General features: G+C 40.3%; 1 protein-coding gene across 4 annotated transcripts in view; it reads right to left on the bottom strand.

The window, feature by feature from the left end:
• The window catches only part of tmem94 (transmembrane protein 94), a 129,054-nt gene that overhangs the window by 15,880 nt on the left and 100,022 nt on the right, over positions 1-13,152 (bottom strand). For all 4 annotated transcript variants that reach the window (XM_008104454.3, XM_062973952.1, XM_008104453.3 and 1 more), the window contains 8 exons: positions 12,088-12,226; positions 10,189-10,304; positions 7,072-7,171; positions 6,852-6,960; positions 5,172-5,361; positions 4,353-4,430; positions 2,975-3,060; positions 1,967-2,048 (listed from right to left, as the gene is read on the bottom strand). In XM_008104454.3, the coding sequence (XP_008102661.2) occupies positions 1,967-2,048; positions 2,975-3,060; positions 4,353-4,430; positions 5,172-5,361; positions 6,852-6,960; positions 7,072-7,171; positions 10,189-10,304; positions 12,088-12,226 (900 nt within the window). The remainder of the gene's footprint in view (positions 1-1,966; positions 2,049-2,974; positions 3,061-4,352; positions 4,431-5,171; positions 5,362-6,851; positions 6,961-7,071; positions 7,172-10,188; positions 10,305-12,087; positions 12,227-13,152) is intronic.

Below are 13,152 nucleotides of genomic sequence, written 5' to 3'. Positions count from 1 at the left end.
TCAATTTTGTCAAGGAACTTTCCATGTAATGTTCTTGACTTTTTGCACTCGTTTGCTGATCATTTCAGTTGTAGTTCTTATTATTTTCCCAAAGCTCTTTCCAGAACTTTGTTGTTGCAGTTTTCTCTGGCTTTATGGTTTCTGTGTCTGTTATTTGGTTCAGACTCTGGTAGAACCGTCTTTGGTCTGATTGAAACAGTTGATTTTGTCTGTACTGGATGATTCTGGCTTCATATCTTTCAATTTTTCTGGCTGTTGCTGTAATTTGTTCTTTCACGATTTCCAAAGCTTCTTCAATTTTTCTGGTGTTCAGCCAGTACTTTCTGATCAGGTATTGCTTGATTTTGTCATTCTTCAGTTTCTTCTCTTTCATATTTTTCAAGTTACTTGCATCTGATCTAAGTTTCTTGATTTTCAACTCTAGCCTGACCTTCCTCTTTCGTTTTCCAGTCGATTTTCTTTGGGGCTGCCTTGGTTGTAGGGGCCCAAGCTCTTCTGTTACTATCACTGCTGCACTGTAGGCAAACTGGTTTGTTTGTTCAATTGATGTTATTTGGGCAGTGGAGAGTACTGCATTCAAATCTTTCATGAGAGGCGCCAGGTGTCTCTTGGGCACTGTTTTTAGAGTTGGGAGCCACTTTCTTATTGCATTTGCTGCAGCATGAGCCATGATCTTATCCTTGAGCTCATGTTGTCTTGCTGTCAAGGTTCCTGGTGGTTCAACAGATGTTTCAAATGCTGGTTCTTCAAATTCTTGCGAAAGCTCCACACTTTCTTCTGGTTTATTTATTTATTTTATTTACAGCATGTATATTCCGCCCTTCTCACCTCAAAGGGGACTCAGGGCGGATCACATTGCACACATAAAGGCAAACATTCAATGCCATAACATAGAACAGAGAAAGAGACAAGATGCAGGCACGGGTTGGCCTCGACCCCTGACCTCTTGGTCAGAGTGATTTGTTGCAGCTGCCTTGCTTTCCAGCCTGCGCCACAGACTCAATCTGTTCCACCATTCCAAGTGTTGCTGGAGTCTCTGCTGCTGTCTGTGCTGTGGTGTGATGGTAATTTGCTTTGCAGATTTTCTGGATTTCTTCGAGTTCAACTTCACTGAACACTTTGTTTCTGATTATGAATCTTCGTTGGTCAGCCAGTCGGGGTTCTGTTATCTGTGAATCAGGGTACTCTTGTTTCCACAGCTGATGCATCCTTTTTTGGTAGCCACGCTTTTGAGATTCTGATTTGTAATAGCATTTCATAACTGTGTGGTTTTCTGGCATTGTATATTTCTGCCGCTTCTGTGACTGTTCATTTGTATTTTGATTCCGTAGCCCACTTGTCGATGGATGTCCAGAATCAGCAGCATCCACCGCGGTCCTTTTTATCCTGGGCAACGACCGAGCCAGTATAGACTTCATTTTGGTTTGATTCTCCATAATGCTAATGGGTTCGGTGCTCTTAGTTCTACTCCTCAGCTGAGACCTCTCTGGCTTGGTTGGACCTGCTGGTAGTTACACTACCGCCAGCACAGCTCTCAGTCATAATTTGAGCAGTTAAGCCCCCCCACCACGACAAGGTGGCACCTACAGGGGGGATGATTATTATTATTATTATTATTATTATTATTATTATTATTATTATTATATGTATCATCTGGTTTGACTTCAGTTGCATGGGAAAGCGGCTCGAGATAGAGAGACCAAATTTCTCTAGTCCTACACACCAACAGGAAACTCTGCTGCATCTCTTGCCATATGCAAAAGGAGATAATACAATTTCCAAAAGTTTGACAGTCTAACTCTTGGATGCTTAATATTTGGCTGACTGGAAAAATGAAAGCTAGTTTTCACATCTTTTGCAGTCCCTAATGTTATGTGTGAGAAACTGCTAGGACAATCACAGTAATACCTTCTGACAGTTTCTAACATCCCCAATGAACAGATGCTGCATTTGAATCTTTTCTTACCTTTTTAGGAATGGAGGTCAGATTTTTCCCAGTGGCCATAGACATGATGGAACTATGGGGTGGCTTGCCCAGGAGGGAAACACTTGGAAAGAAATTAAAACTGGAATTAGCCTTGAATTGTTGTTGTTTGAAAAATTAGACTGTAATGACCATAGAAAGTTGCCTTTTGCAGAGCCAGAACATTCCTCTATTCTGCAGGAATTTTCTTGCAATGGTGTGTGTGTGAAAAATTGTGGTCCACCTAGATGAAATTGATTTGAACTTCCAGAATCCCCCACCATTGCAAAGGCTTCCTAGTGCTACTAGCAACTTCATCTTCTAGGGACATATCCTCATGCACAAACACATCTATGTATTCCTCCCCCACCCATCCCCTAGAAAGTTATAATGACTTTAGCAGAATATTTTCAATGATACAGAAATAGACATTCGTTCCTGTCCCCCTCTCAACATGATACAGCAGGAAACAGACAAGTCAATTTTGGTATCTCACAGCTCTCCTCCCCCTCTCCAACACCTCAATCATTGCCAAGATGTGAGGAAAAGTCTATGAGAAACTGATGGCATATGCAAGCTTTCTTTGCATATATCAAAAAATTCAGAGGCACAATAAACCTGTAGTCCACTGCAAATAAAACCAAGGCATGAGGCAATCAAAGAGTCAACTGAAACTTTGGATAAGGACTCAAGATGCCCATTATGCGAATTCCAAACAAGAAAAGGTAGAAATGCTTCCTTGTGGCAAAAGCCGCTTGACAGATACCTCAGCTTTCTTACAGAGAGTATCTATGTGCCAGCACTAGCAGAAACAAAAGCATTCACATGCAAGCTCTGTTCATAGTTAATGCCAAGGCACAAGATCCCATTGGCACAGAACTGCTGCTGTATAAATCCATGTCCAGCAGCCTTTAATATCAGTCCCCAACTTTTCTTACAAAAGGAAACCAATCCTTAGTCAAAAGGCTCTGTCAAGAGGAGCATGCTTATGGGTCACAGGGAGGGACTTACCTTAGCAATGGGTAGCAGAAGCAAGAAAGCCACAAAATGTCTGTGGTACTGAGAATGGGAGGCAGCTGCACCAGGCAAGAGAGGAACTAGGCAGGAAAGAGCAAATGATACAATCAATAGCAGTACTGGAAGACTCCAAAAGCAACCATTAAACAAGTCTGCTCACCTATTTTGATGAAGGATAGCTAGGGAAAAGAGGAAAACAAGGGAAGAGTGCTCCTAAAGCACTGCTAAGGTTGCCTGAAGGAAGTGAGAGAATAGCCTCTGCTCTTCTTTCCTGGGATTGCTCAAAAATATGTAGCAACCCAGATTTGTACATGTAATTAGATGAGTGGTTCTCAACCTGTGGGTCCCCAGATGTTTTGGCCTTCAACTCCCAGAAATCCTAACAGCTTGTAAACTGGCTGGGATTTCTGGGAGTTGTAGGGCAAAACACCTGGGGACCCACAGGTTGAGACCCACTGAATTAGACACTTCAAGTTCTTTGGAAGAAAAACAGAAGCCAAGACAGAAGCTCTTGGATCTTGAGAGGTCCATCAGCTGGACCTCTCAAGCATTGTTTGAAAGTGTTGTTTTCTTCTGTGTATTCTACTTTTTTTTTTTTTTGCATTTTAAAACTGTACAGCAACTTGGTGCCTTGGCAGAAGAGAGGAATGTAAATGCAATCCATCATCAGGAACCTAGGTAATAAACTAGCAACAGACAACGGCTACATCTTAGTGTGATACATGATTTTATTTTATGTGATCTGTTTAATAATGTTTAATGTTTCATTAGAGGAAGGTCAATTTTGATGTTTTATACTGTTTTTATTGAGGGCATTGAATTGTTACCAACATTGTTCACCACCCTGAGTCCCCTTCAGGGTTGAGAAGAGTGATATATAAATACCGCAAAAAATACATAAATAAATAAAATTTTACATTTAGAAAGTATGAAAACAGCAGTACTCTGTTATTGTGAAGAAAGCAATGTCTTCCTCCTAAATAAGTGTAGCTAAATTTCAAATCACTGCCCTGTCCTTACAGGAGAGTCCTGAGAATGATCAAAAATGCCCAGAAGTTTGGGGTGCAAGCTAAGAGCATCTTTCATTATACAGAGCAGAACTACCAGTAAATCTACATGCAGTATGGGATTTCTCAATTGGACTTATATACGTTTTATTTTATTTTTCAGAGAAAAAAGTATTCTGCTCATTTACTTTTAACCCCGCAGGAGCACAAGGGAGAGCACAAAGGCAGCCTCTCCTAAATTCTTGGGGAACAAATTGACAAAGATGCAATGCAAGTCTTCTCAGCCACGAGAAAAGGAAACCCCTGCCTTCATCCCAAGACAAAGATGCCCTCTGTGCCTCCTGCTGCTCCTCAGCACAACTCACCTGGATAATGACCAGAGTCAACTGACACTGTAGCAGGAACAAGAAACACTTACGAATGCCATATGTTGCATGACGAGCCTGAAAAGAATCACACATTATGGAATGATATGCTAGATGTGAGCAAACAAGCAGATTCTGCATGTGTATCAAGGATGAATAAAGGACTGCCCCTATAGATACTGTTCAACTACTAATGCTATCATTCCTCAGCACTGCCATAGCAGAGAGTAGTCCAGGAACATCCAAAGAGCCACATTTCAGCCACTCTTGATCTGCAACATGCAGAAGCTGTTGCATAGAGATAGGCATTGGGACTTGTACTGCTATTAAGTGGAAATCAATAGCAATACAGACTGTTAATAATCAAGAATATTTGGGTAGCACGATTGCAATAAATTAATCTACTTTCAAAACATGGATCAAAATGAAAAAATGGGGGGGGTCATTCTAGCCTGTCAAGTACTTTCTCAGCATCAAGAAAAATAAAGACTGATTTTTTCAGGGGATTGGACTAAATAGCTTTAATGATCTCTTCCCATTTTATAACTCTATAATTTTAATATCTTCATTAATGTACTATTCATAAGAGAACAGAAATAACCCATATAAACTAGTATAGTGGTTTGACAATGACTCTGGAGACCAGGGTTTAATTTCTTGTTTGACCATGAAACCCACTGTGTAGCCTTGAGTAAATCACACATTCTCAGCCCCAGAAAAGCCTCTGATAGTGTCACCTTAGGGTCACCATAAGCTGGAAACAACTTGAAGGCACATAACAACAAACAAAAGTAATAAATATAAAACAATTTGACTCACCTGTTCTATAAGTCTGATGATCCCAATAGTCTCTTCAGGATAAATAGACAGGGAACAAGACAAACTGTTCAGCTGGCCAGATAGTTGAAGAGGTGTGAGCTCATCAGAAATACGGGTCATGTTAGTGCTGGTGGCATAACCAAATGTCTCCCAAGAGCATCGGGAAGGATAAAGAGGATCCAGTGCTATGCTGCACAAGTAACATTATACAGGTTAGATGAAAATATAAAGAGCAAGAGAATCAGTTGTACCTGGCTTCACATTCTGAAAATACAATAATGACTTTAAATAGAAATAAACCATCAGAACAAGCCAGTGCTAAACCAGGATAAGGCTACTAGAAGCTAATAGTAATGAGGAGTAATGGACAGGTTACAACTACCAGTGGCTAATAATGATAAACTACAAGGCACACCTCGCAGTTGCTGAAGAACAACCATTGAAAGAGGACTATTGCTCTCCAGCCCTGACTTTTGCCTTCCCAGAGACGTCTATCAGAAAACCAGAAGATCACAGACGGCAAAAACACCAAGTTTTCCATTCAGCAGTGGGATGCTGAGTTGACTGCTTTGCTTTGGATGGCCAAGAAGTCTTAAGCCAAGAAGGATCAGACTGAAGGACAATCTAGCTCAGCATCCTGTTTTCCCACAGGATGGGAAAAATGTATCCTTATAAATCTATTAGAATGGCAACCTCTGCCATTCCTCAACACTGGCTATGCTGGACTAGAGCTGATATGGACTGTGATCCAGCATTATCAAGTGGGTCACACATTTCGTATCTGAGATAATTCTACACTATAGCATGTGGTATATATTTAAGATAATCACAGGTAAAGAAATAGCACTGGTTCAGTCTCAGTGGGGCTCTGCATGTGGACAGAAGAGCCATTTTGGAATAGATGAGGTATATCTCTGATACACCACTACAATCCTACAGAAGCCAAGCAGTTGCCTTCAGGAAGTCCACAAACAAAACATAAATAATAAATAATAAAACTTTATTTCTCTCCCACCCTATCTCCCCAATGGAGATTCAGGGCGGCTCACAACATGCAGCAGCAAACTTTCAATGCCTGAAACAAACCATAAATCAAATCACAACACATTAGACATCAACATCAAATAATAATGAAACATTATTATTACATAAATGAAGGCGCAACTTCCTTTGCTTCCTATTGATACACAGAGAGTGTTGTGAACCATAGACACCAATGACCCCATTCTTCCTAATTTTGTCCACTACTAAAGCCATCCAGGTTGGTAATGGTCACTACTTCTCATAGCAGCTAACTGGATATAACTATATATTACTGCCTACAATGGAGCGTAACATAATAAAGACAAACTGGGAAAAGAAAGTGGCAGGTAGACAAAGAATTGAAAGGGACCCAAGAGCCATCTGTACAACCTCCTGTCAATGAAACTAAAGCATTCTTGGGGGGGGGGGGGGGGGGGACATCTGGCTTCTGTTTAGAAACCTCAAAAAAAAAACTCCAAAACAAAAATCCATTCCACTACTCTTGCATACAACCACTCTTACTTTCTTATTGTTAGGACATGCCTTCTAATATTCAGACAAAACATAGGCATGGATTCCTCAAAGCCAGAAGACCAAACCAAGTTCTTGTCTCCCACTCTGCCTGCCCCACATCCACACACACACAATGCAACTTACCTAATGTCACTCTGGAGGAAAAGGCAGTTGTTTCGTAGGTTAGCATTGCTGCCCAGGCAGCACGTGACCTCCCCATATTCCTGCATGATCTTGATCATCTCACACATGGCTACAAGAGAAAATAGAATAAGCCTTAACACAGAGACATGCTCTACAGTTATCTGTATGGTTATCCTCCTCTAGTCAATAAAGAATAAAAAGTTGTCTGATTTTCACTTACTTTCCGGGGTGCAATCAGTAAACAGAGGAACGAGCAAAGGCACGTTGTCAATGTTCTGCAGGTGGGGCCTCACCTGGTGGATTCCCCGTGGAAGTTTGGCCTGGAGTAGAAAAAACAAACAAGCAAAAGACACTTGTGGTGTTGTCCCAATTATGACAAGGGCTAATAGAAATATCATCTTATTCCCTACAGACAGAGTGATAGGGCAGAATAAGGGTGTTCCTCTATACATTTTTGAATAGATTGGGTTGCGCTACATTAGGAGGAACTATAAAGTCACTCTTGCTATGAAGAATTTTGTTCCCTTATCTGGAATTGTGAAATCCAAAATACTCCAAAAATCAAAATTGTTCACATGAGTGGCAAAGATAGTGGCATCTTTGTTTTCTGATAGCTCAATGTACATAAGCTTTGTTCATGTACAAAATCAACTTCAAATTATGTTTATAAGATTTATATGAAACTTAAACTAATGTATTGTTTGGATTTGAGCCCTATCTCCAAGATGTGTCATGTATGTATATGCAAATACAGTATTCCAAAATTAAAAATTAAAAAATCCATAGCACTTCTGGTTCCAAGGATTTTAATATACGAAATACTCAACTTGTATTAAAAACAACCATCACTTCTGGAAAATAATGCATCCCTAAATACTTTAGTAGGGAATAAGACTTTTTAAAGCATTAGAATCTATTGCTGAGTTAGAATATTTTTACCAATCGGCTGAAAACTTGCTTTGAGTCAAACACAACAGAAAGAATTTCCAGTGTATAATGATCTATCACCATCTTTATGAGAGAAAGCTAGGTAGAAAATAGGTTCTAATTCTACTGGGGGTATAATTATATTAAATTCAATCCTTCCTACAGAAATTCCCTCAACATAATTAATGAAGGTCAGAATGCAATGCACCAGCATTCCTCAACCAGATACTCCCTAGGTGTTTAGATTACAATTATATCATTCTTGATTGCTGCCCATCCTGGCTAAGGCTGCCCCTTGGGAGTTGTAATCCAAAAACTCAGAAAACCTCTCTGGGCTGCTACATACCTTCTATTATACCAGATTTCCTCCCATCCCAGCCCCAATTCTGGTGTAAATGGACTGGAAGATGGTATCACCGTCAATTTCCTGAAGAGTCAAGAATGACTTCAGTCCTTTTCAATATATTACTTAATAACTTTACTTCCATAAATCAGTGTAAAGTGTTCACTCGTATGTAAGAAAGAAATGTGTTTAGCAAATCAGGCCAAACTCATTTGAAAGAGAAAAATGCTTGTTTTATTCTTTGTCCCTTAACTGTGTTGTAAACTTGTAACAAAAAAAATCATTAAAACTAAAAAGAAAAACTTTCAAAAAGAAAATGAGAAAAAGAAATTCCACAAGCAACAAAATGATCTAATCGCTAACTACCAAACAGTGTGTCTGGTTGTGTGTGTATGTGAGCACAATTAAAGAGCAGATTGAGTAGCTTCAGTTCCAAAACTGAGCTAACTTGATCATCTTTATTTGAGGTTGGAAAAGGTTGTTTTTTTTTTAAATAATTCCCTGCAGTGCATGACAATGGCTTGCTTACATATATTTATTATATCCTATTCTGAGGGTTCCTTGGAAATTGGTACAACCTAACTCTGTCTATGCCTTTCTGTTTTTTAAAGATTTCCATTCTATGTGCTTAATTCACTGGGGCTGATCTGTTGGAGCAAATCATTGGACTAAAAGTGAAATGCATACTTAATTGGGAGCAAGTAACTCAATGCAACATGTTTGAATTCTAAAGGTTTGCATAAGGGTGGAAGCTTACTAGAGGAACCCTCTTCTCAATCCCATCAGTTTTTGCTATAGACAGGGATTGTCAAACTTTTAAAGCCGCTGAGCCCTTTCTGAAGGAAATGTTTCTCGTGGAGCCCCAAGAAACTTTTGGACATGGGGGACGCATTGCATTTTAAAATTTGACAGATGTACCGGGCCAGTGGCAGATGGGTGGAGAATGGTTGTGTGAAGTAATTAAAAAATAATGAACAAATTTCTAGGCACACTGCACATATCTTGTTTACAGTGCAAAAGAAAGAAAGAAAGAAAGAAAGAAAGAAAGAAAGAAAGAAGGAAGGAAGGAAGGAAGGAAGGAAGGAAGGAAGGAAGGAAGGAAGGAAGGAAGGAAGGAAGGAAGGAAGGAAGGAAGGAAGGAAGGAAGGAAGGACGGAAGGAAGGAAGGATGGAAGGAGAGAGGGAATATTTAAAATGAAGAACAATTTTAACCAACATAAACAGTATTTCAGTGGAATACCCCAGGGGCCACCCAGTCCAACCTGTTTCTGCCATGCAGTAAAAGCACTCATCAAAGCACCCCCAATATAGGCCCACCTTGAAATAACAACAACAACAACAACAACAACAACAACAACAGCAACTCCAGGGGGCACCCAGTCCAACCTGTTTCTGCCATGCTGGAAAAGCACAGTCAAAGTGGGGAGGCCTTGAAGGTTATGATGTCAGCAGGAAGGCCCCACAGGCCATGCCGAAGCCTCTGACTATGCTTCACAGAGCCCTAAAGGTTCTACAGATCACAGTTTGAGAACCACTACTATAGACTATGGGAAGATAAGCAACTACTAGAGGGATCTCTCTGATGTGGCGGTTTGGATGTGGAATACTCTCCCTTTTGAGACATAATAATTTACACCAAGGTTGCTGTCATTGTGGGAACCTGGGGAAAAACATGGCTTTGGGTCTATATAAAATAAATGTGCACATGTCCATGGTTTTGAACTGTTTAATATCATATTTCAAAATATTTTGATTTTATTTATCAATTTGTTTCATACGTTTTTGTAAAGCTGGCTTTATTGTACCATCCCTGAAATTTATAGACTTTAGACATAGGACAAAATATACATATTTTAATTTTAGTAAGTAACTGAAACATAAAAATAGTCATATTTCTCAGGCTTAAAACAATGGGATTTCCACACATGCCAGCAAGGCCTTCTTCATTCACATATTCTCGACACCACTAGAACCCAAAAAAAGAACCCGAATAGAACTGATCAGAGCCTCAAAAGAAGAATTTTCAAGTACATGGAGTCCTAACCAAGGTTGATATATCAGCCTCACCCGATTACAATCCTCCAGAAAGCTGGGGATATCGCTGTCTGTTGGCTGAAAGCTAATAAGGTCTGAGTGTCCTTCTTCCTCCATCAGCAGAAGGCCCTCTGCATCATCTCGTGAGACTAGCAGGACAGAAAGAACAATCGTGTCAAAAAATGGACCATTCGAACCCACAAACTGCCAAGTGAAGCAACCCACATATATCCCCTGACATGGCACTCTAGAAGTCTCAACACTAAAGTTCTGGTTCCCTATGCTTTAGCAGCTGACAGATCCCACTCAATTTTTCCCCAGAAATAAAAGGTGTTTTAAATGACTCATCTCCCCAGTATCAGAAGCATCAGCTTATATTCAAGGCAGTTTGTCAATGCTTCTGCCTCTTTTCTATCACGTCACAAAGGGCATTATAAAGAACACAGTTATGTGGGAAGGCTTCAAAATCATGATTGCCTCCAGATGGAGAGCTTCTAGCACCACCAGTTAAAAATGATATGCAGCTATTCCAGCTTTCCCTTCTTCACAATTTTTTTGCGTCATTTCTTTAAAAATGGAACTATTAAGAAAGCATGGGAGGAATAAAATTCTGAGAAGGTGACATCTGAGCCCACAGTAAAATTACATGAATGGAGCAGACCAAATCACAAAGAAAACTTTAACTAGAAGCATCCAATGACAGCAGTCACTCAAACGTTCAGGAAGGTGTGATGCGCTGCAGCAGAAAAAAACACAGGAGACCGCAGTCTTGCAGGTTTATCTCACTATAGAGATGGCGACTGCATGGTACTCTAGAAGTCACTGGATTGTTATTCCTCACCAATAGCTGTGCTAGACTGGTGAGAGCTGTGGTCCAACAAATTATATAACACAGAAGTCAACTGTACAACACTATGGTGATACACTGGCCACCAGGACATCCTCCACTGCACTCACCATTCTGCCCTTAAATAGCATTTCGTGGGTCTGAGGGGGGGGGGGGCATTTCCTCATCTTTTTAGCCTCCCTGGGCAATTTTAGACAGTCTCTACAGGAAGTGAGCAGAAGTCACTGTTAAAAAGACTGTTAAAAGGGCCTTTTGAGTCAATTTTAAAAACAAAATTGAATTTTAATTTTAAAAAAAAAACCTGAATCCATGGGGACCACAAACATTGACTTGTAGTTCATGAGGCAGACTTCACCCACTTTATTATATACTTTTATTTAATCACTTCCTGGTAAGGTTTAAGAGCCACATGAAAATTCACATTAGCTTTTGTTCAATAATCTTGCCAGAATCCTCCACATTGCTTCAAAAGCTCCTAACTTCACAAAGATTTTGAAAAAGAGGTGGCAGTCCTACATCAAACAGTCCACAGGCACACAAATGCTCGTAGCAAACACTGAGTTCACTTCAGGGTGACTTTTGACTGTATCATGCAAGCAGCTCTTTCCTCCTTGTTTTTGTTACTTCAAAGCATGTGGCTAAATCAGTTTGACCATTTAGGGAGCAAATAAAAATAGCAATTCAGGTTGTTTGAGTAGTCTTGTCTATAGGAAGTCTTGTCTATAGGAAGCCCTTCAGTAGCCTCAAGTAAGCGGACATACCAGAACAAGATCTGACTATCAAGTGAAACTCACTCGATTGTGGTGGCAGTCCTCTGTTCCCAAGGGCTGAATATTGTACTCCACTGGGGCCCCTGAGGAAATGGGCTGTGAGATATGTAAGCACCTGCCAAAGGATATCTAGTTTTAAAGGTGCCACAACATTGTCTTTTTTAAAAAACAGAAACTTTCTCTTCTCTCCACTACCCGAGCATCTTCTCATGCTACAGCCACCCCAAGATTTGGCCTTCCATCACGTGGATTTACTTCAACCAAGAAGGCGCCTCCGCTGGAACCACCCTTCTCCAGATGAGCGGCCTGCCTCACCCTGATTCAGGTCGTCTCGCAAGGAGCCTGCATGGCTGGGGCTGGAAGGTGGGATTTCAGACCCGGGAGCATCTCCATTGGGCGTCAGGGATATATGGCAGTTCCAGCCAGTCTCAAGACCCATCTTCTCAGCAAATACCTGTGGAAACAGCCGGATAAGAAGCATTAGGAAATGAGTATACATTTCTATGGAATGTTTGGCCGTCTCATCCCTGGGGCTGAGGGAGACAATGCTTGTGAGACACTCCATTTTCACACATATTTCTGATATGACAGAACTTCATAACATTGCAGTTAGGATTTAAACAGCTATTATTCTAAATAAATGCATTTACTAAGGGAATAGCCCCAGAGTTATATTAGCAGGCTTGCAGAATTTCAAATACTGTCCAGAAGCACAATTGGGAATCAATGAGACATCTCAAAACCAGATCTATCATTTTCAGTATTCAATGGGGTGAGGGGGACAGGACCAGAAAGAGAGTGTGTTGGGGCAGGGGGTGGAGATAAAAAAGCCACAATCTCAGATTTAGAGGCATTAGGTAGCAGGATGGACCAAACTATTTACATTCTGAAACTTTATGTGTATTTGTGTGTATATATGCCTTCAAGTTGCCTGTCAATTTATAATAATAATACTTTATTTTTTCTATCCCGCCATCATCTCCCTGAAGGGACTCGGGACGGCTAACATGGGGCTCAGCCCAAACAGAGACAAAGTATAACAGTTTAAAACACATATCAATAAACAAAAAACAAAGATACAACAATCAAATAAAATAATCAATTAAAACATAGCATACAATAAAACTTATAATGACCAAGCAAGTGAAGTAATAATACAAACATCAACCACTATGGATAAAAAGGGGGTCGGGCCTAAGAAGTTACACAATTTCAAGGTGTTTTAATAAAGTGCATGGACAGTGTCAGAGAGTCGGCTGGGATAATGTGGGATAGGATAAATAGGAAGGGAAATAAAGTGCTAAGAAGCAATTTATGGTGATCCCCATAAATTTCATAGGGGTTTCTTAGGCAGACAAATAGTTTTGCCAATTCCTTCCT

The sequence above is a fragment of the Anolis carolinensis genome, chromosome 2 (genome assembly GCF_035594765.1).
Source record: "Anolis carolinensis isolate JA03-04 chromosome 2, rAnoCar3.1.pri, whole genome shotgun sequence".
NCBI classification, from domain to species: domain Eukaryota; kingdom Metazoa; phylum Chordata; class Lepidosauria; order Squamata; family Dactyloidae; genus Anolis; species Anolis carolinensis.
The sequence above is the reverse complement of the archived record's forward strand: the minus strand, read 5'-3'. Positions and strand labels throughout refer to the sequence as shown.